The sequence below is a fragment of the Rhinolophus sinicus genome, linkage group LG03 (assembly GCF_036562045.2).
Source record: "Rhinolophus sinicus isolate RSC01 linkage group LG03, ASM3656204v1, whole genome shotgun sequence".
Lineage (NCBI taxonomy): Eukaryota > Metazoa > Chordata > Mammalia > Chiroptera > Rhinolophidae > Rhinolophus > Rhinolophus sinicus.
The window spans coordinates 165,219,353-165,241,910 of record NC_133753.1 but is presented as its reverse complement, the minus strand read 5'-3'; the positions used below and the strand labels follow the sequence as shown (position 1 = coordinate 165,241,910).

At 35.1% G+C, this 22,558-nt stretch overlaps 1 protein-coding gene across 3 annotated transcripts in view; it reads right to left on the bottom strand.

Moving 5' to 3' along the window:
* PLPP1 (phospholipid phosphatase 1) overlaps positions 1-22,558 on the bottom strand; it is a 76,835-nt gene that overhangs the window by 23,732 nt on the left and 30,545 nt on the right. For 2 of the 3 annotated variants that reach the window (XM_019743162.2, XM_019743145.2), the window contains one exon: positions 21,664-21,818. In XM_019743162.2, the coding sequence (XP_019598721.1) occupies positions 21,664-21,818 (155 nt within the window). Of the gene's footprint in view, positions 1-2,941; positions 3,094-21,663; positions 21,819-22,558 lie in introns of all 3 variants that reach the window. The other variant, XM_019743155.2, reaches the window with a different exon arrangement.

Genomic DNA, 22,558 nt, shown 5'->3' with positions numbered 1-22,558 from the left:
GCATTAAAGCATATACTATTCTCCTCAGGCTGCTAGGTTTTTCCAGCAACTGCCTTGATAGATTCACAGCAAGAAGTAATTTTTCTAATGTTTTATTATGGAGTAGATCTTTGATCATTTAAAATATATACCAAGCACACTAATTAACCGCAATTCGAGGAGTTGAAACTTCCACATCTCAGCTGTCAGTTGTTCTTGCAAAAGCAATCAACTGTTTTCCATAAATAGGTATTGATCTTTTTGAGTCTTCCTAGGCATAATGATTATGTAGGACAAGCCAAACCGTAGTTCTTGCCACTGGTGACAGAAAATCAGCTCACTAGGAGCATTCAGAGCACTGGGCACAGATTAAAAGCTGATGTGCAGAATCAGTGTAAGCTATCGTGCTCCATCTTTACTGAGAGAAATAAATATGAGAAGTTCTAAATCAATTCTTCTAAATTAAATGTACAGATGTGTCTGTGCATTTCACCTACATAGAGTAGCCATATTTTTGTTTAATTTAAATATCTTATCCTGCTCTTTGAGCCATTTATGCCAATTCTCTGCCTTTGGTGAAGTCCAGACTTAAGCTAACTAACGATGGCAGAATCTTAGAGCTGGGATGACTCAGCAGGTGTTATGTACTCAGATTCTAAAGGTCAGATAAATTACTAAGAACTGAAGATAAGGTTTGGGGGAGTAAAACAGGATACTTTTGAAGATCAAAGCTAATAATTATCTAAATCAGTATGATTCCAGCATGTAAAACCTATGCACTACAGTATTTTCTCGCCATCTCCTTTATATCTCCACCAATCGAGATGATTTTATCCATCTCTACACTGTCCCTATAGTTACGTGTCTTCCATTCAGAGCCCACCTTCCCAAAAGAATAATCTAAAATCACGGACATACTTCCTCTTCTTCCTAAATATCTCTAATTACCTCCATTCCTTTTATTCTACTGAATCTCTCTCAAAAGTCAAAACAGTCTCATCAGATCAAACGGATTTTTATCAACCCTCATTTACCTTAACTTTGGTAGTATGTGACATTGTTGACCATTTCCTCCTTACTGAAATTCTCTCTGGGCTTCCGAGAAACTACCCCAATTCTGGTTCTCTACAAGGCTCCCTCAATCACTCATGTATTTGTGGATCATTTGCAACTCATGTCAAAGACGTGGTATGAAGTCTGAATCATAGTCCTAAACGACTTTTTAAAGAAATCCTTTACCTTCTAGTAAATAAAATTAAACACATATAAGTCTAACCAAGTGCTGCCTGTAAGAAGCTGAGTTAATGAATAAACTAAAATTATTTTAAATTAGTACATAAAACCACTGTCCTACACAGTGTTTGTCTTTGTTGATACAATTAATATGAAAATAGCACTTGATAGCACCTTTAAACAGTCTGTTCTGTTTTAAGAAACCTACACTCAATTTACTTGCTGTTTTATTAAATATAAAGATGACTTTCGCACAGGTGATGCTGAAATAGTCAAAAGCTCCAAGTTAACGAAATAACAATAACGCATTTTTGTTAACTGAGCGCTGCCAGACACCCACAGGCGCCCGGAAGTCGGCGCCTGGTCCTGAGGCCTCTGGTCTGCAGCGGATTTCGGACTTTTGCTTGTACAGCATCCTTTTCACTGAGACACATAAAAATTAGAATTGAAAGACAAGTACACTTGTAGTAGTGTCTGAGTAGTTGACTCTTGTCTGAAATCAGGTACTGTTTGCAAATAAGAGTCCTACTAAAATTTTTATATTTAAATAGTAAGCTCTCAGGAACACATATATTCAAAAAAAAGACAAAGACCCTACTCTTACTCCAGAAGCATAGGCTTGGCTTTCTTTCTTTCAATAATCAAAACTCAGTGTAAAGATTTGTCGAGATTGAAGGGATCCACCGATTTCTTAAAACTTGACCATATTGCAGGTGAGTCGCCCACACTGTTGCTGCGTCACGACTCCCGTTTTTTCCCAGCACCTAGGACAGGCCGGCTCCACGGAAGGCAGCACGGCTACCAAGACGAACAAGGCTCCGTCTCTGCCTTCAAGGAGCTCACAACCTCAGGAAACAAACAGCTGTACAGCAGAGGTTTTCTTTTATTAATTGTGTACCACAAATTATGAGTTGATCAACTTTAGTGCTAATAAGGAAAACTGACGACATATATGACATTATTTTGTTGGCCTATCTCCTGGGTGGGACCACATTTTCTGCTTTTAACTAATAAGAAGAAAAACCTTGTTTCTAAAGTTACAAGTTATGGAGCATAAAACTAATCTAAATCATAGACTCTCTGGGTCAAGACATAAAAATCATCTAGTCTGATCACTTGACGTCTTCTCCCTAGAACACATTCTCGAAGCATTCCCACCTGAAATCCTAGAAAATAAGTTATTATTGTGTTTCAATACCAGTAAAAATTCTTTCATGTTCACTGCTAATTATCTATAGAACTTTGGCTGTTCTCTCCTGTTTCTAGCATTATCTAAACATTCTTTAAAGTAAATATGGGTTAAATGAAGCCTTTGTTAGCAATTTTTCTTTTCCAGAATTCAGTAACTAGAAAGTAGACACATATACACAGATTCAATAAATTATAAAATAATATCCTAGGTATAAGGTATACTAGAAACATACTGATATTCATCTATTACATGATTACTGAAACAATAACCAATTACAGTTCTAAAAAACACAGTGACTTGAAAAAGATTAGCATAAAACCAACACATATTCAGCAAGGTTCTTCTAATTATACATTGTTATTCTTTTGTCCCCACCTAAAATAGCTGAAATTATCTTGATCAAATATACTTTCAATTAAAAGTTAAAAAAAAATACATTGTTTTACAGGGTTATGCATTCAATCATTAACAGATTAACACAAAAATTAAGCCAACTGCCCAAAAGTGATAAATTTGGAAAAAGCGGATTTAACTTACAACGATAATACTGAATGGAATGATTATTCCACCTAATAACGCATAAGGGATGGTGTCTTCTTTGTAAGGGTACTTGATGGACTCATCATTACAGAATAATCCTCGTTGGAAGGGGGTATGCCTTGAAGAAAGAATTGCAAAAGGCAATCCAGCTAGCAAAAGGAATAAATGAAAATATCATTAAAAAGGAAATATCAAAACTAATTAATGGCAACAATTATTCCAGAGGCTGTTTAAAAATACATTTGCCATGAAAATAAATAAGAGCACATGTAAAAAGGAAATGCAGCAATGCATGCAACAGAAGCTAGAAAGGTTACGGTTTAGGGTAAAGATCTTTTTTCTGCAGGAAACAATGCTCTACTAATCAATTTAACCAAGAGTATCATCTTCCTTTTGTTTCTGCCCAAATACACTGAATGGATTTTAGGGAAGAAAAAAAAAAAAAAAAAATACCCTCATGCTCGTTTGTCATTTCATCACAGGGTTTTCAACACTATTTCTAAACCAATTTGTCACAGACTTTGCTTCCAAAAAGAAAAGAGCATTTTGTCATCCCCCATTTTGTCTCTATATTACTAGCCACTTTAGAGAGGTCATGGTCGTTGGCTAAGCTATCAGAGTATCAAATTAAGCTTTATCCATTCATTTCTGTACTGTCACAGCCAGTTTAGAGGTGCTGTGAAAAGGAGTCTGAACTTAAATCAAGTGTCTAAAGATGGACAATGGAATCAAGCACAAAAGCACCTGAAAAACAGCTCTCTCCGTTTCCATCAGCAATGATTTCCCTAAAGATCATGTCTCACACTCACCTCCTAAAATGTCCTACTTTTGCCTAAGTGTGAACTTGAAGAATTCAGTTCTCCTTTACGTCACTGAATTTGGCATACTTAATACTGCAGCATACTGACGAGCACTGCTTTGTAAGAGATATGGTTTAGCAGAAACCCTCCACGTGAGGTCTGCTTCAAGACTTATCAAGTACCGAAGGCTGTCTCCCTAAACGACCCATTCTCTCAGCAGTGATACCACAACCACTAAGCTAACATATTCTATGTTCAAGTATTCTTTCCGTGAAGCACCAAGTCTTGATGGCCACGTACAGGTCTCATGAACTCCATAAAGCCCTAAAGGCTGAATGACAACCAAGCCTCTGACACTCTGCCTGATTGTCCTTCACTACAAATATCAAGTCTGTTCAATCTACAAGGGCCAACAGAAAAGGAGAAGCACATTCCTAGTTCTTTCATTTATATTCCTGGTTTTCATGGAGAACCTGAATATACAAAGAAAAGTTTATTTCTTTGTGTGAGCCAATTTGCCAACAATGGTAAACTCATTAGGCCTTTAAGATGCTCACAAAGTTTCCAAAGCCATACTTCCAGTAAATTCGTCATTAAAAAAACAAAAACAATGAACTAGAACTGACTTTGCTGATGGACCCTTACATTCCACTACCTGTCAGACTATCCTCCAATCCACTACGTGGTCTGCATTCAGAGGAATGAGGTGACATACCCCAGCCTCCAGCACCAACACTACGGTTGCAGCACAAACCTTTGCACTTCGCACACACTGTGGGGTGAATCCTCAAAGCTGAAGTTTGAGCTGTTGCCCGATACAGTCACTGAACACTTAGCCTTCAACCAATAAACTATACTCTAACCCAATGGGCACATTTATTTTGTATTACAAAGAGCTAGAACTTCTATAATTCATTTTACTTGCAAGAACTCTACGCACAATATTGGAAACTTTCAGTGTCTACACTGCATATTTCTGAATTGCTTTAATTTTTCAAAGAGCATTTCTTTCTTTCGGAGTAGTACAGAACTTAAGTCCACATATGATTAGTATCTAAAACTCGGTAGGTTTTATGTCCTTATTCTCAGGAAAAAATTCTTACTTAATAGGCCCAAATATATTGGAAATGTTTTTAACTGGCATATTAATTAAGTTGATTTTTTTCCTTTGACCACAAAAACTATGTTAGAAATTATTCTTAGATTTAGAAAAAATGCTTGTGGGTATTTTTTAGGCTAGGAGGGAAACAAAATAAAATCACATACAAATATAATCAGTCTATTTTTTTTAATAGAAATATTCAAGTGGGCAAATATTGAGTGAATCCATTGTGCAAGGAATTCTGCTAGGTACTACTAGGAATACAAAATAGAATAACGTACATAATTATAGCAGAGAATAAGCAGAGGGACAAAGAGCTATGAGGGTTCAAAACAGGAGAGCTGGTGAGGCTCTCAGCTGGTGGTTATCAGTCAGAATCTCAGCAGCAGGGGTCTGGTACACAGATAGAGATTTGAGGATATAAAAAATGTCTGAAGCCACAGAGGTAAAAGAAATTGTGCAGGATGGCTCTGAAGTAAAAGAAGTGGAGGGTGTAGGGCAGGGCAACAGCAACACTAACGGGACGAGCAGAAAAAGAAGATCCACTGAGGCAGACATGGTGGGCTAAAGGAAGGTCAAGAGAAAGTAATGACCCTGAGGCCAAGTCCAGAGAGAGAATTTCAGGAAGTGGCGATTGGTCCACAATGGCCAATGGGTTTTCAATTGCCAGACTTAATAAAAGTGGTTTTATTAAGAAGGGATGGACTCCTAGGTATCTATCCAGAGAAATCCAAAACTCCAATTCAAAAATCTTTATGCACTCCTATGTTTACTGCAGCACTATACACAATAGCCAAGACATGGAAACAACCGAAATGTCCATCGGTAGATGACTGGATTAAGAAACTGTGGTACATTTATACAATGGAGTATTACGCAGCCATAAAGAAGAAAGAAATCTTACCATTTGCAACAACATGGATAGACCTAGAGAACATTACGTTAAGTGAAATAAGTCAGACAGAGAAAGACAAATACCATATGATCTCACTTATATGCAGAATCTAAAGAAAAGAATAAGTGAATGAACTAATCAGAAACAGTTTTGGAGACATAGAGGAAAAACTGAGGGTTGCTAGAGGGGCAGGGGGGTAGGGATAAGGGGGAAGTTGAGGGGATTAGAAAACAGTCGGTAACCACAAGATGGCCACGGGGTTTTCAAAACTAATTTGGGGAACATAATCAATAATGTTGCAAAGATTTTGTAGGGTATCTGATGGACACTTGTCCCATTTGGGAGACAGTGGAAATGTAATGGCTCTGTGCGATGTCAGAGGGATAGTGGATGGGGGGAGGGGAGTTCACACAGTGTGAGGGATATAAATGATAAACGTCTAAGTATTACTTTGTCTTGTGCACCTGAAACTAAAATAAATAAATAAATAAATAAATAAATAAATAAATAAATAAATAAAATAAAAAATAAGAAGGGGTGGAAACCAGACCATAGAGGTATCAGTAAGAAATGATTTGAAAAAAAAGAAAAAGAAGAAGAATGAATGAATCTACCACAAATGCACACTATTCTTTTGAGAGTTTGAGTGAAGAGATCGTATCACAGAAGGCCTTAGAAATATTTTTAAGTTAATAACTAATATTTGTAATCTCTCATATAAGCCCACGAGATGTATTACATCAAAGTCATTACCCAATGCCATTTCATTTTCAGGAATTAATTAAACCTGAACGTAGATCCGTTATTCATGGACACACATAAGGCTCAAAAAGATGAACTAGTGGTACAGATTCCTGCTCTGGAAATTTTGGAATTGGAACAAAGACTGACTCAGAGCTGGCCAACAGCATGGGCCATTCATAAGAAACACTGGTTAAAGACTGGCTGAGGATAACGCAGGTTTGCAGAGAAAACAGCAGGGACACCTGAGACGGAGACACGGAGACAGCAGCTCTGGGTCTCACTGCCAAAGGGCCTCTCTGATCTTGTTGTTTGGAGTTGTCTGAGTGCCCTGCAACCTTTCAACAAAACCCATTTTTACTTAAGCTAGTTAAGGATTCTACTGCGTGCAACCAAGAGAGCATACCTTAAACAATTATAACCATTCCCCTTAACATGTAGGTTATTATTGTTTTATTACCCTACTACAGTGAACATTTCCAAATATCAATCATTATTTGCATATCTAATTATTTCCTTAGAATATATTTTTATGTGGAATTATATAGGCCAAAGGATATAAACGTTAAGGTCTTTGACAAACCGCCCCAGAAAGGTTACTTTATACCACCAATTTTCTCCACTAGCCACAGTATACAACAGCACGGAGAAATGCAAAAATTTAAGTAAAGATATCTGATGGTACCTTAAACATTTACTTAAACATAGATTTACTTAAACATTGCCTTAAACATAGATTTCAAGGCAAAGTGAAGGGTTCCATTTGCTCTTTTATAAATTCAAGTCAAACCCCCTTTTCCGTTTCCCTGGAGTACATCTCTAAAACAATCCCTTTTCATCATTTGTCAAATGACTACATTTGTCAAACAATGTTTCTCTTAATACTTCAGTTGACAAAATTCATTTTCAGTCCCTTTATTGAGGTGATTTATAGAACATAAAATTCATCCACTTTAAGTATATAATTCAATTATTTTGGTAAATGTATAGAGTTGTGCAACCATCACCACAATCCAGTTTCAGAATATTTTCAAACCCCCCGAATTCTCATGAGCCCATCTGCATTCGATCATTTCTTCCACCACTAACCCCAGGCAACCACTCATCTGTTTTGTCTCTACATAGATTTGCCTTTTGTGAACATTTCATATAAATGAAATCATACAACATGTGGTATTCTGTAAGTGGCTTTTATCACTTAACATAATGTTTCTGACGTTCATCCATGTTGTAGCATGCATTTTATTCCTTTTTATTGCTGAATAGTACCCTATTGTACGCATATACGTACTACATTTGGTTTGTCCATTCACTAGTTAATGGACATTTGGGTTGTTTCCAGTTTTTGTCTATTATGACTAATGTCACTACAAACATTCACATACAAGTCTTTGTGTGAATATGTTTTCATTTCTATTAAGTAGATATATAGGGGTAGAATAGCTGGGTCATATGTTTACCTTTTTAAGAAACTGACAAACTGTTTTCCAAATGCCTACACCCCTTTACATTCCCACACCCTGTTTTTTAATATGCCCAGGTGGCTTGTCATATTAGCCCATTTAAGAATCAGATTCTCTGCATAGTTAACTCATACTCACCCACAAATAAATACAGCCTTTCTACCTCCTACCAGTGAATATTAATAACAAAAGAGTATATGTGATATGGTAACTCATCACTTCCACGAACTAAAAACCACAAGAATACTTCTCCAGAGATAGGAAAAGATAACGTAAGAGCATGGTCACACATCTTTTTAACTTCCTCTTGCACAAATACTCAGCATCTCGATACCATAATCTAAATACTAATAAATATCTTAGTTAGAAAGATTGGTGGTGGAGTGTCCAGCAAAACTGAGAAATTGTGGTTAAATACCTTTTACATGTGAAGGAAACTCTTCTAATAGTGAAAACTACATAAATGCCTCCACAAAAACAATGTTACAAGGCTCATACATGGTGTAGCACAGATTGATATTTTGCTCCTTTTTATTGCAGAATAGTATTCTATTATATAAATATAAAACCCACTAGATAGATGCCCAGGAGAGAGTCAGCACGCAACTCCAGAGTCTACCAATCATTAAGAGACACACTAATTCAGGGATAACAGCAGGAGCAAGACTGAGAAATTCCGACACAAAGCTGTCAGGCGCCTTGAGACTTGTTGAGAGGTCAGCAATGGCCTGGGAGACAAAAAGACCCCACTGGCAGACCAAAGGACCCCAATGAACAGAGAGAATGATGTCCATTTGTGAAGTATCCATCTCAGGGATCGCATTCCTCTAATGCCTGAACAAGAAAGGGAGGGCGGAGAGGGAGACTAGAAACCTAAAGAGTCAAAAGGTACAGGATAACCTGTAGAATAATGGGTCTATTATTATTTTTGCCACCTGACTGTATCCCTAGGCTAAATAGTAAGTGAGGTGTGTGTGTATTTAATCTACCTTCTCTATCAGGTCATTTGAAAAATCTTCCTTTGTTTATTTACCAATGGGGAAAATTCCAAGTAGGAAGAGTCAATTTAAAAAATACAAGTTGTCAAAAGATGCCAGTGATACAGTACCTAAAATATAATCATACTTAATACTACAGTAAAAAGACTGTGCCAACACCTCATTGCTTTTCCCTCTGCTTATATTTAAAAGAATGAAATTCTGGTGACTATTCAAGAGAATGTGTGAAATCACTCTGCCCTGTTCATGCATGAAGTGCACATGGGGATACAAGATAAAATGTAGTTCAGGAAACAGAAGGAATGAAGCAGAAAAAAACAAAAAATTACTGAACTCCTCCCAAAAACAAAAGCCAACAAGAGAACTGACAACCAGGGGTATTGTATAACTGAACGAATACCTGGACGACTGCACTCCTTTATTACTTAAAGCATGAATCTACCTCTTTTGCTGTAAACAAGTAAGAGTACACAATGTACTCTTGTGTTACATGGAATACTTATCTGAGCCTATTTCTTTAACATTAATCTTTCCTAGAGACAGAATTTTTAAAAACTGAACAATAATCATTTCAATCTACACAACAAAGTATAACTAAAATAAACTGAAGCTAGGACATTCTCCTATTTATAAACTCTATCACTGTATCTTAAAGGAAAACTTAGAAAAAAGTTTAATATTATCTGCATTTGAACTTGCACAAATATATAAACCAAAAGGTTAAGGAACTCCATCTATAATAGATGTCTTAAGAATTCTGGAATGTTAAGATATAAAAATGTTATTTTTGTCAACATTAAGGGACATTGTAATTTGACGAACTGAGATCTCAAAGTCCTGAGTACCATTTCTTTAATAAAGAAGCAATCATTCAATTCAGTTCAACAGTTAATGCCTTCTTACTGCTCTAAGGCACTAGTTTGAAGTGGGGAGGGCCGTAGGCACAGCACAGGCCTTCCGGTCGGCATATTCTGAATTTATTTTGCAAGTAAAGGCAATAGTATTTGCTGATGGATGTACTGGATATGAGTGTGAGAAAGGAGTCAACAATGACCCTAAGGTTTTCCATTTGAGAGTCCAGAAGTTTAAAAGTGCATTAACTGAGATGGAGAAAACTGGAAACTGAATAGGGCAAAAGACAGACCCAAGAGTTCATACTTGGATAATTCAAGTTTGAGACGGGTATTAGTAGAGATGTCAGGTAGGCAGTCAAGTCCGTTGGGAAAGAGGGCCAGGCGGAAGATATAAATGTGGCATCGAGGTGGTATTAGAGCCATGCAACTGGACTGTGATCACCACGGAGTGAGTATACATAGAGGAGAAAAGAGGCCCCACAGACGCATCCCTGGAGCACTCCAAAATTAAAAGATCATGAAGAAGAGAAGGAACTTCAAAGAAGGAGAAAAGCAGCCAGTAAGGTAAAATTAAAATCAGCAGAGTATAGAAAATCCCCAGGAATCTATCTCAAAACTCTTAGAACAAGTAAGTGTGTGTAGCAAGGTCACAGGATGTAAGGTCAACATGCAAATTTCAATATAGCAGCAACGAACAATTGGAAACCAAACTTAAAAGCACAATACCATTTGCAATAGTTCAAGACATTGAAGTATTTAGGTATAATCCTAACAAAATGTGTACAGGATCTAGATGCTGAAAACTACAAAACACTGATGAAAGAAATCAAATACCTAAATAAAAACATGGATTGGAAAATTAAGATGTGAATTCTCTCCAAACTAATCTACAACTTCACTGCAATTCTTATCAAAATTCCAGCCAGATTGTTTGTAGACACACTGATTCTAAAATTCATGTGGAAAAGCAAGAGAATGAGACAGCTAAAATAATTCTGAAAAAAGAATAATAAAGTTGGAGGAGTCTTGCTCCCTGAATTTTTTGAGAAAAATGTACCTATACTTTATTCCCCCCCACCACTTGATTTTAATATGTTTTTATATATTTTTACCACCCAACATATAGCTACAATAATCAGGACAGTGTGGTATACAAGTAAGAATGCAGCAAGGACAGAGTACAGAAAAAGACAGACAATGAGAAGATCAGGGAAAGAAATACAGACAAAGCATTTCACTCTTACTGAGGTGAATAATTGGCAGTAGCTTTCTCCAAAGTATAATACCAAAGTGGTTTGCTGTACTTGGAGTTAAATCAGTGAACTCTGCTCTTAAGAACAAAGGACAGACTTTGAGATAGGTGCCTGCATCGATGAAACAAACCCTCTTTTCATGGCTTTCTGATAAACCGAAAAGCATCTTTTATATAGAGAAATATATTAGAACAAATTAAGTGACGCACACAAGGTCACGCTGAATTTCAGCAGTGGAGCTAAACAACAGATTCACATTCAAATTTTCAATCTTAAATTGTCTATATCAGTACTCAAAAATACTTCCGGCAGATGAAGTCAACCTGGACAAACCCCACTGTATGCTTTGGTGGCTGCTATCACACTAACCTGTTTCCAACCACTCCCTCCTAATCTAATCTTCACCACCTAGACTCATATTCACAGCTTCCATCTGATAAAAGAAAACCAAAACAAAAGAGCTTACAGACCTACCCACTTCCATCAAATGAGACCCAGTCCACCCTGAAGACAATGACTGTCAAAGAGAGCGTAAACCACAGAGTAAGGCTGACTTGATGGGGTTAAAATCCCAACTTGGCCTCCTGATAGCTATAAAAGAGAAATACCTACCAACCTCAGATAGTTGTCTTGAGAGAAAGAATCTATAATACAGTCATACTTCACATAAAACAGACAATAAATGACAGAACAAACACAGCCTTCCATTTACCACATATGCAAAAATTCTAAACCAATGAACACTCAGTTTATAACATTTTCAAAGAGAATAAGCAAAATTCTATAGTAAACAAAATAAGTGTCTTTCCCAGTTGCTCTTTCCATCTCGTTGCCCAGTGATTTTACTACTGGGTGCCACAGAACAGTGACTCTTCACACTGGAAACAGGTAATTCTGCTGCTAAAAGTAAAGAAGGGCATATTCCCCCAAGCTACAGAGAAATTAATTTGACAGAAATCTTATTTTCCCTCAAATTTTGGTATCTTCTAAAATAATGCTTTTAGGTATATCAGAAGATTAACACCGAAGTAGAAATCTAACACATATGCACATTTAACTAAACACATAATTGGTGCACTGTGCTTCAAAACTCCCAAATATTCTACTGGAAAAAATCAGTGAATCCCTAGACCATTCTCCCCACCCACTCTTACTGCCCTGTCAGTAACCTCTGCTTATACATATACTCCCTAGATTATAACAAGATCCCAAACTGGATTCTCCCAACCCCCTCCCAGCCCTCTAGGCCAAGATAGCCAGTAGAAAGTCACCTTAGATTAAAAAGACTCCTCACCACCTACCCTGGTGTCAGAGAGGAAGCAACTGGGAACAGCCTTCTGAAAGTAGGTTGTTCTACTACCATGCTCTGAACCGGTGTTGGCTATTCATAATTCAAAAATGGGTGTGAAAACACAGAAAGTTTTCTTTCTATAAGTAATACAGAATTCCATTTCTTGTCATGCAGGAAACACAAGTTCATGATCAAGCAGTAAACTGCCATTTTTAAGATCCTATCTCATTCTGTTTGAAGATAATTGACAGAAATGGTAGAGAACTTTTAAAAATTCTTATTTAAAGATGGAGTTCACAGAAATCTGGCTACAATAGAGTATTAAGTGATTTTCCAGAAAGCCATGTAGGCAACATAAGCTACTTGTAGCTACAAGGAATCACTCAAGTGTTTCATGAGTGGCTTCTTTCCAGGACACTAGTTTTGCTCACACTTCACAATTACTGAATAAGGTAGTATTCAAAATCACTGTACTGCAATGGACATGTTTATTTTTTTATAGCTTACATCACCAATCCTGTACTCCACTCACAAATGGATGTTTCACATAAACAGTTCTAAGCTTACAACAAAAACTAAATTTGAGATTTTCAATTATTTGTCTGAAGTAACCACGTAACTTGACTAAGAAATTAGATAATTTTAAATCAGTTTTCTTTCACTCAAAGGCCTATAATCGCTTATTCTAAGACCCAAAGACCTCAAATTCCTATTTCTTTCTTAACATTGGATGCCGATATCCAACCTGAACTTATCTAAATGGCAAAACTTAACCTGAAAAAATGAACAACCCTAGCCTTTATTCACCCCACTTACTTTGACTAGTCATATTTCGCTATGTAAATATTAATGTCTTGATCATGAGATACTATTCTAGACTCTGCCGAGGGCATTACCTAAGGTATTAACCATATAACCTTTCAGAAATTCAAAAATTTCTGGCTCCAAGGGTTTTGGTAACGGACTATGAAACTGTATTTAGATAAAATCCTCATTATTAAAAGATGCTTCTAAGTTCAATGTATTATTTTTCAGAGAGCCAAAAAATTTTCAATGTATTAAGGTCTACTGCATAATAAAACTTTAAACAGTAATGGTCCCTTACATAAAATGCACTAAATATATTCCACTCATACGAGCATATTTTCTAAGAGGACTGTAAGTGCCACAAGATTTCAGTTCCTTATTTGTTGTTTTTCACTATAAAAAACTGAAAACTGGCACTGATTTGTATTATTTTTTTCCCCAAATTTAAGTCTTCGCTAGATTAAGTCTTATAAATCAAAAGTTTATTCTATTTATTAAACTGTCAATCAATTTTGCACTTCTTTCCTTTGGTAAGAATAATCTCAAGTGAAAACAAATACTCATAAAATATGAGTTCACAAATAGATAAATTATATGAATCATAGCCCAGAAACTTTACTTTCTATGCCTTATCAGGTAATCCAATTCATAGCAATGAATATATAAATACTCACTATGAGGATAATCATTTGTAGCAATCTTAACTAATGTTATTTAACCAAAGAGCATTGACATTTCACCAAACTTTGAGCAAATTTTAATTTTTAAAAATTAATACACTTTACTTTTTTAGAGTGGTTTTAGGTTTATAAAAAAAACAAACTGAGAAGGTAAAAGATATACTCCCTCGCTTACAACCACCACTTTGAAGTTCCCGTGTTTTAAACATCTTTCATTAGTGTGGTACATTTGATATAACTGATGAACCAACAATGAGATGTTAACTAAACTCCATAGTTCACATTAGTGTTCATTCTTTGCATTGCCTTTACGTTGCACAGTTCTATGAATTTTGTTTTTTTTAAGTTTGTCTGCCTTTGTCTTTTATGATATTTATTTATTTATTTAAATTTTTATTGGGGAACAGTATGTTTCTCCAGGGCCCATCAGCTCCAAGTCGTTGTCCTTCAATCTAGTTGTGGAGGGCGCAGCTCAGCTCCTAGTCCAGTCGCCGTTATCAATCTTTAGTTGCAGGGGGCACAGCCCACCATCCTTTGCGGGAATTGAACCAGCAACCTTGTTGTTGAGAGCTTGCACTCTAACCAACTGAGCCATCCGGCCGCAAGCTCAGCGGCAGCTCGTTGTCTTCAACCTAGTTGTGGAGGGCGCAGCTCACTGGCCCATGTGGGAATTGAACCGGCAACCCCGTGTTCATTGTTCAGAGCTCGCACTCTAACCAACTGAGCAATCCAGCCGCCCCAGTCCTATGAGTTTTGACAAATACATAACATCATGCATCCACCATTACATTATCATACAGAATAGTTTTACTATCTTTAAAATCATCTGTAATCAAACTTCTCATCCCTCTTCTCTCCTCCTCCCAACTCCTGGCAAACACTGATGTTTTTATTCTTTCCATTGTTTTCCCTTTTCCAGAATGTATATGGTTGGAATTACAGTATGAATCCTTTTCAGATTGGCTTCTTTCATTTAAGGATATGCATTTAAAGTTCTTTCATGTCTTTTTGTGGCTGGATAGCGCAACTGTTTTTAGCGCTGACTAGTCCATTGTATGGATGTACCACAGTTTATCCATTCACCTACTGAAAGACATCTCAGTTGCTTCCAAGTTTGGGCAATTATGAATAAAGCTGTCAGAAACGTCCATGTGCTGGTTTTTGTGTGGATATAAATTTTCAAATCATTTGGATAAATACCTAGGAGCATGATTGTTAGATCCTATGGTAAGACTGTTTAGTTTTGAAAGAAACTGCCAGACTGTCTTCTAAAATGGCTGTACCATTTTACATTCCCAGCAGCAATAAATGAGAACTTCTGTTGGTCTACATCTGTACTAGCATTTGGTGTTGTGTTTTGGATTTCAGCCATTCTAACAGCTATGTAGTAATATCTCATCATTGTTTTAATTTACAATTCCTTAATGAAATATGATACTGGGCATCTTTTCATATGCTTATTTGCCATCTATGTATCTTCTTTGGTGAGGTGTCTGCTCAGATCTTTTCCTCAATTTTTGATTGAGTTGTTTGTTTCCTTACTGTTGAGTTTCAAGAGTTCTTGGTATATTTTGGATAAAAATCCTTTAACAGGTATGTTTTATAAATATTTTCCCCCAGTCTGTGGCTTTACACAGAGCAGAAGTTTTTAATTTTAATGAAGTCCAACTTATCAATTATTTCTTTCATTGACCATGGTTTTGGTGTTATTATCTAAAAACTCATTGCCAAATCCAAGGTGGATATTTAATTTTAATTACAAAAAAATTTTTCAAAAGAAACAATGTCATGAATTCAACCAAGTTCTTAGGACCTAAAAGGTAAAGTATAAAAAATCCGCAGCTAGAGTTTTTTTAAAATAGTATTTATGAAAGAGGAAAATAAAGTCATGAAATGTTAACACAAATGCCTTCACTTCACTTTTACCTAGTATGACAAAATAAGTCATACTAAGATACTCTGCCTTCAAACTCTTTTGTCTATAACAGAAAAACACAGACATCATCATGCTAATATTTTCATATATTCAGAGATGAAAGGTTTGTAAACAGAAAAAAAGATTTGTTCTGTTCTATAAAAAGGTTAAGAATTAATGGAAAGAAGATAAATTTGACATTTTTTATACATTTTAAAATAACTGCATATTAATCTCATATCTACCACAAATATATTTATGTTTGGCCATATTACCAATTCAATGTTTAACAAATGAAAAATTGTGTCACTTCTGTTTTAAAAAGTGAAAGTAGAAAGTTGAGGGAGGGGTATATAACTCCGATTGCAAGTTTAAATGGTAATAAGACTTAATTCCTGGTAGTAGACAAAATGAGTATTTTAATTTTAATTGTCTTCTTATCACATATAATTCATTGATAAAGCTCATTTAGTAGAAAGAGCTTTTAGGGCTTTTCGAAAATCAGAGTTCTCATCTAGGAATAAAATTTAACCCATTCAAACCCTGCTGATTTGTCAAGATACATGCAGCAGAAAAGTTAGATGTCTACTCATTTTGTATAGCTGTACTCAGTATGTGAAGCAATAGCTCTTTACCACTTAACCTTAGCAAAGGCATTCCATAATATGTCCTAAAACTCAAGAATATTTTATGAGCAGATATTTTTCCCAATGAATCCCTTAAAAACCTATAGCAATTAGGAAAACAACAGTGGAATTCACTAAGCTTGGCTAATGTGCAACTAACAGAACTTCAGTTTTCATTATTGGCAGTAAATACTCAATATTTATATAACTTTTCTTTAAGTTCACCCAATATAAAACAAAATTTATCAAGATATTTTCAAGTGTTCTATAAAATGAATACATAAAAAATACTTAATGTATCAAATCTATACATTACCTCTTCCAATGGTAACATGAAAAGACATTTTAAACAAAGAAAACATCTGTTGTTACAGCAAATTACTTTGGAATGCATCTGGTATTACTTCATTTTGTGACAATTATATAAAGAAAGGGTGCTGGAACAACTGCTCATAAGAACTGATTGAATCAGTACTTTCCATAATGATGGAGACAAGAAATGCAGTTCCACATGGGAATAAGTAAATAAGAAAATAATTTTTTTTTCCAACCTAAGAAACCAAGCTCCATAATACTAAATTTCATTAATTCCAATGTCCCCCATATTTTGAGATATCTATAATCAGGATATATATTCAATATACTAGTGTTCCATTATTTTCCTGAAAATCTGTTTTAATGAGGTATTTTATCCTAAGAGATGACTTGGAAAAATGGTACTGCCAGAAAGTTAAGCTGAATTTTCATGGTAGAATTATGATTAAACATAAGCGACAGTCTTATTCCATTTTCACATTTAGTTTTTCATTAAAATTTCTACCTGCTTTTGTTAAACACCAATTACACACTAAGCACTGTGGTTTGCATTAAGGATACAATGTTGAACAAAACAGGCTGTCTGTCCCTAGCCTAGTAAAGCTTATTACCTTGTGCCTACTGGGGTGAAACTCTGAAAAGGTAGCACAGCAACCCTGTCAACATGGAAACAAAAACTGGAACAATACACATTCTAGAGTAAGGAATTTTTAATAGACAAACACTTCAAACAATGGAGACACAATAGGATTTCAAATAATGCATATTTTTTAATGAACTTAGGGTAAGGGTATTTTGCACATTAAGGTATGTTTACACAGATGTTCCTCTATCATGAGCTAATAACTTAATCTACAATATACACTAAGGATGAAGCTCACCATTAATGATAACAAATAGTGACAAAGACTCTCTTTGACCAAACTTTAGTTAAGCTCCTCTGAGCCCTCTTCTCAACCAGGCTTCTACCTTGACCTTCTGTGTCCATCCTGCCTGTCCTCGCTGGGCCTGCATAGCCCAGTCTCAGGAAGAATCCCCCAAACTTGTGGCTGGCATCTGAAGTGAGGGCAGCTTTATGGCGGAAGTGGGTCATGGGAATCCCTTGGATTTGTAACCAGAGGGTCAGAAGTATGGATGGCCTGGGGACCCTCACTTGCAGCTGACAACTAAAGTGAGGGCAGTCTTGTTGCAGACTGTGACCTTAAACCTGTGGAGTCTGACCCAACTCCAGGGGTTAGCATCAGAACTGGATTATACTATATAGAAACACTAAGAAGTTCTGTATTTGTAAGTCCACTCAAGGCCACAGATGGCCCATTACTCCTAAAAGAGCCTAGTCAGCCACATAGGTTGCTGAGCCCCAGAGAAAGGAGTGAAGTTTTTATTTTAATTTATTGTGCATTTTAAAAATATCACTAGTTCAATCTTTTATTTTCCCACATTCTTGGCGATAGACAAAACTAAACTCACACTAGAACAGTTAAGCTTCTGGAACAACTATATGAAATGGGTATGTAGTTAAGACAGTTAAACTTCACATTTGTCAAAATGAAAAGGGGATATTTTTCTAATGGGTTTTTAAAATGTAAAACATTTCCTTATTTGAAAAATAGTATGTGTACAAGGGAGGGAAAAAAAAGAAAATGCAAGAGATAAAATGAAAATAATCTCGTATACTAATAATCCCACCATTCAGAGAGAACCATCACTATCCTTCTCCCACCCCCACTTAATATATTACAAAGATCTTTCCAGGTCAGTATATATTATCAAAAATATAAAATGGATATCATAACATTTCATCACTGGGGTAAATCATGAACAGTCAGTCCCCTACAGATGAACTTATTTCCAATTTTCTGCTATAAAAAATAATGCTGTAATGAACAATCTTGTAACTAATTCTCTGCATGAAACTATTATTATTTCTATAGTATAAATTGTTAAAGTATAATATCTATGTCCAACGATATATTCTTTTTAATATCAATTTATACCCCTGCCAGCTTTGTATATGAGAGATAACTTGTTTTTTTTTACACTTGACAAGCTGGGAAAGCTCTTTCTTTTGCCAATGTAACAGGCCAAACCATGTTCTCAGTGCTGTTTTAAAATAAACTTTGATTTCTTAGGAAAGTTAATTTTTATTTTTTTTTTTACATTTTTTTGGCAATTTTTTTATTCCACTGACACCTTTCTCTTCATGCCTTTTGCCCATTTTGCTTTGGGGCATTCATCTGTTTCTCACTTATTTACAAGAATATTTATATATAAAAGAATTAATAAGCCTTTTTCACATACATCCACATGCATTCCTATTTTGTCATGGTGCAGTTTAAGTTACTGTAAATAATACAATGTCTCTTTAGGAGTTTTATTAGTTGGTCACACACAAAAAATTGGCTATACTACATTGTTTTAGGCTAAACATTTTTACTAAAATGTTAAACTATAGCATAATCAAGACCTAAGAAAAGTTAACTACTCACAGTCAGTACTCAAGCCAATGTAAAATAACCTATTATTAAACACAGAAAGAAAGTTTTCTATTCCCAACCTATATATATACATGTTAAAGCTAGAAGAAGTATACTTATTCACAACATAAGGATCTGGGATTTAACTTTATTGTTGCTATCATTACTCTGAAAGTCTGCATATAAATTCAAGCTTTTATCTTTTTCTATAAATGTAAAAATTTATAAAAGTAAATGTACAAGGAATTGAGAAGGGAGACAATAAACCTACATAAAGCAAAAAGGAGAGAAGGAAAACAGTGTTAAATAAAAAGTGGATCCTTAAAACCCAAAAAGAAACTTTAAGTCAAAACATATAAAGATCTATAGTTTTCTGAATGTTGCATCTTTTTTGATTAGCTGATGAGGAAACAGTACAGAATGAATTTTAAAAAAAAAAAGGTTATGGACCTCAGATTGTGAAAATTAAGTCACTGCTTTAAAATGTTCTATCATCCAAAATCTTTTTATTCATCATCAAATTATAAAGTAGGTGTGTATGCAGTTACATCAAACATAAATCACTTTACAGAAAACAGTCTCCTACATCTGATATTATACATAAACTTATTAAAACAAGCAAATAAATCTACCCCAGGAATTTCCTAGAATCCCTTCACATTAATCCACAAGCCATCAGCATATTTAAGGTCCAGAAACTGTCCAAATACTACTACTTTTAATATAAATACATTTGCATTAAAATATCTTTCCAGATCACATCTCTCCAATAGCAATCTCATGGGAATTTATAGCCAAGAATTCAAGGATGCATATACCAAGTCTTTTTCTACTACTTTTTAAACATTTAAGCTGTTTGATATTTATAATAACTCAAAAATATGTTATAAAAAAAGTAAAAAACAGGCACAAGACTGAATTTGCACTGTTCATAATGATCTAAAAAATTGTCCAACTAAAGGAAATAATAGCAAAACGTTAACAGTAGTTGTCTTAGGTAGTAAAACTAAGGGTGATTTTTTTATAACAGATTTTCTTAAATTCATTAACGAATGTGTATTATCTTTATCATTAAAATTTCTTTAGAAAAAGATGAAAAGTATCAAGTCAAATATAAAAGTAACTTTCTGATCTTCAAGCGATTATCTCCTGAAATACAGGGACAGTTTTTTAAAAATTTTATCTGGCAATAGCTGCTCAAAATACCTTGAGCAGCTTGGCTACAACAAATACCTTGTACTTTATACAAGTACAGTAACACTGTCTATTATCATTTAAGTGTGGCAGTATTATATGCTTTCCTGCACATTGTTTCATAAGCCCGAAGACTAAAATGGAAGTTACGGTGGAATTTACTTCTTAGGAAAAAAGTAAATATCTCCTTAAACTAAGTCCCAGATTTTTCTCCCCTTTATTCCTATATAAAAGTGGTTTTAATCAAATTAGAGTGTGTATACTAAATATGAAAATATTTAATATATCTTGGAACATAAAATCCAAGTTCCCTTCACCTTCTAGAATACTGTGCTGAAGACCATCGAAAAAATAAAACAAAACTTCTAGACAAAATGAACTCAGATATGAACTAGAAAAACCAAAGAACTAGGTTATTATTCTCAGCCAATTTGGGGCAAAATAGGGAAAGAAAAGCCAGGCTGTCCTATTGTGAAAATAAGGTTGCTAAGTTTGTTAAGACAAAAATTTGTAAGTCAACTATCTGAGGAAGACAATTGATAAGAGATAGGTGGTCAAAGAAGAAACATGGTATGACCTGATATACTCCCAAAACTCTCAGCTCCTTCTATTCTATTTCCAAATCACATAAAAAAGAGACATGGGCAAGGCTCAGGAGTCAGTGTTAAGGAACATGGAAGTAAGCACATCTTAAGTGCCAATCTTAACCTATTATTGCCAAACTTAACCTAGAAGGAAACTTCCTAGTTATCTAAAATAATAAAACCCAGTATCTTACAAACTGATGAACTATCTAAAACACAGTAAAACTTAAAAAAGACTGATATAGTTCTGATGTATTCTGAGGATTTTATTTTGTGCATGTATTTACAGCCTTTCTGAGTTGTTGTCTCAAATTTATTAAATAGATCTATTTCCTTTATATGGCCTTAATTTCCATTTAATAACATGATAAAACAAGCATAATCTTAATTTCAGCTCTGTCATAAAATAACTTTCTGGGCGTGAGCAAGTGTCTTCACTTGTATACTAAAAGGAGTTGGTCCAAATGACTTAAATGAACCCTTCCATTCTAAAATAATCATTCTATAATTCTTCATGATCACATCAAGTTGTTTTGGTTAACATCCCACTTTTAACTGGAGAAACTGACCCTGATTAAAACAGTGGGTATGTTCCTCAAGCAATCACTCACCACGTCAACACTAGTGAAGACAGTGCTGTGGATTCACTCCCACCCCAACTCCATCACTTCATCCAACCTCAGGCACAACAAACCCATCGCTACCTACTTATTCATTTACTTACAGAGGAAATGGGTAAACCAAGCCCCACTATGGTGAGAACAGTGGATGTGACGGTACTGTCATGGTACGGATACTGGATGCTGTTGTCTTTACAGAAAAAGCCTCTCTGATATGGATATATTTGGCCCAAATTTAGAACAGCCAAAGGCATGGAAGCTGTTGGGGAAGGGAAAAAGATACACATGGTTAAATTCAATTCACTTCGTTAGGAAGTAAAGTCTACTGAATGGGATGCAAATCTTAAACATATTTTGCCATTTCTAATAAAGAATCAATATTCTACAATATCCAAGAGTGAAGACTGAGGAAACCATGCAGCATTAGCTTGTCCATATCAGCCCCTCTTTTATCAAGTATAAATTCTCTTACTTCCGTTGACCTCTGATTTTAGAGACAATAAAAGAAACCCCCAAGAAAAAGAACAAAATTGGCCCATAGAAAAATAAAGTGGAGAAAACAGCAAGATTTTACACTTTACATTTTGTAACTAATTCAATTTTAATTGAATTGCTTTATATATTAACTATGTTTAAGAAAAAAAGGAAAAACTCAGTAAATACATTTAATAATCATAATATCATAACAGCCAAATGTAGTTAAGGAGGGGGAAAGATATAAAATTTTGTTTCACATTAAAATTTACATTAATAGCGTTAGAATACAATAGAAACCATAAGCATATTTGATAATAAAAGCAGAACGAAACAAAGACAAATTGAAAATGGTTTTTATTAGCCCTGGCAAGGCTCTAAAATCACTTTAAGAAGTTATAAAGAAATAATTTTCATGTGAAATCTTTCACCCAAATAAAATGAAAGACCAAAAAATAAATAGTAGCTTCTTAACATGTTCAAATTTACCATGCTTTTAGGCTTTGCTTTATACAATTTAAACGT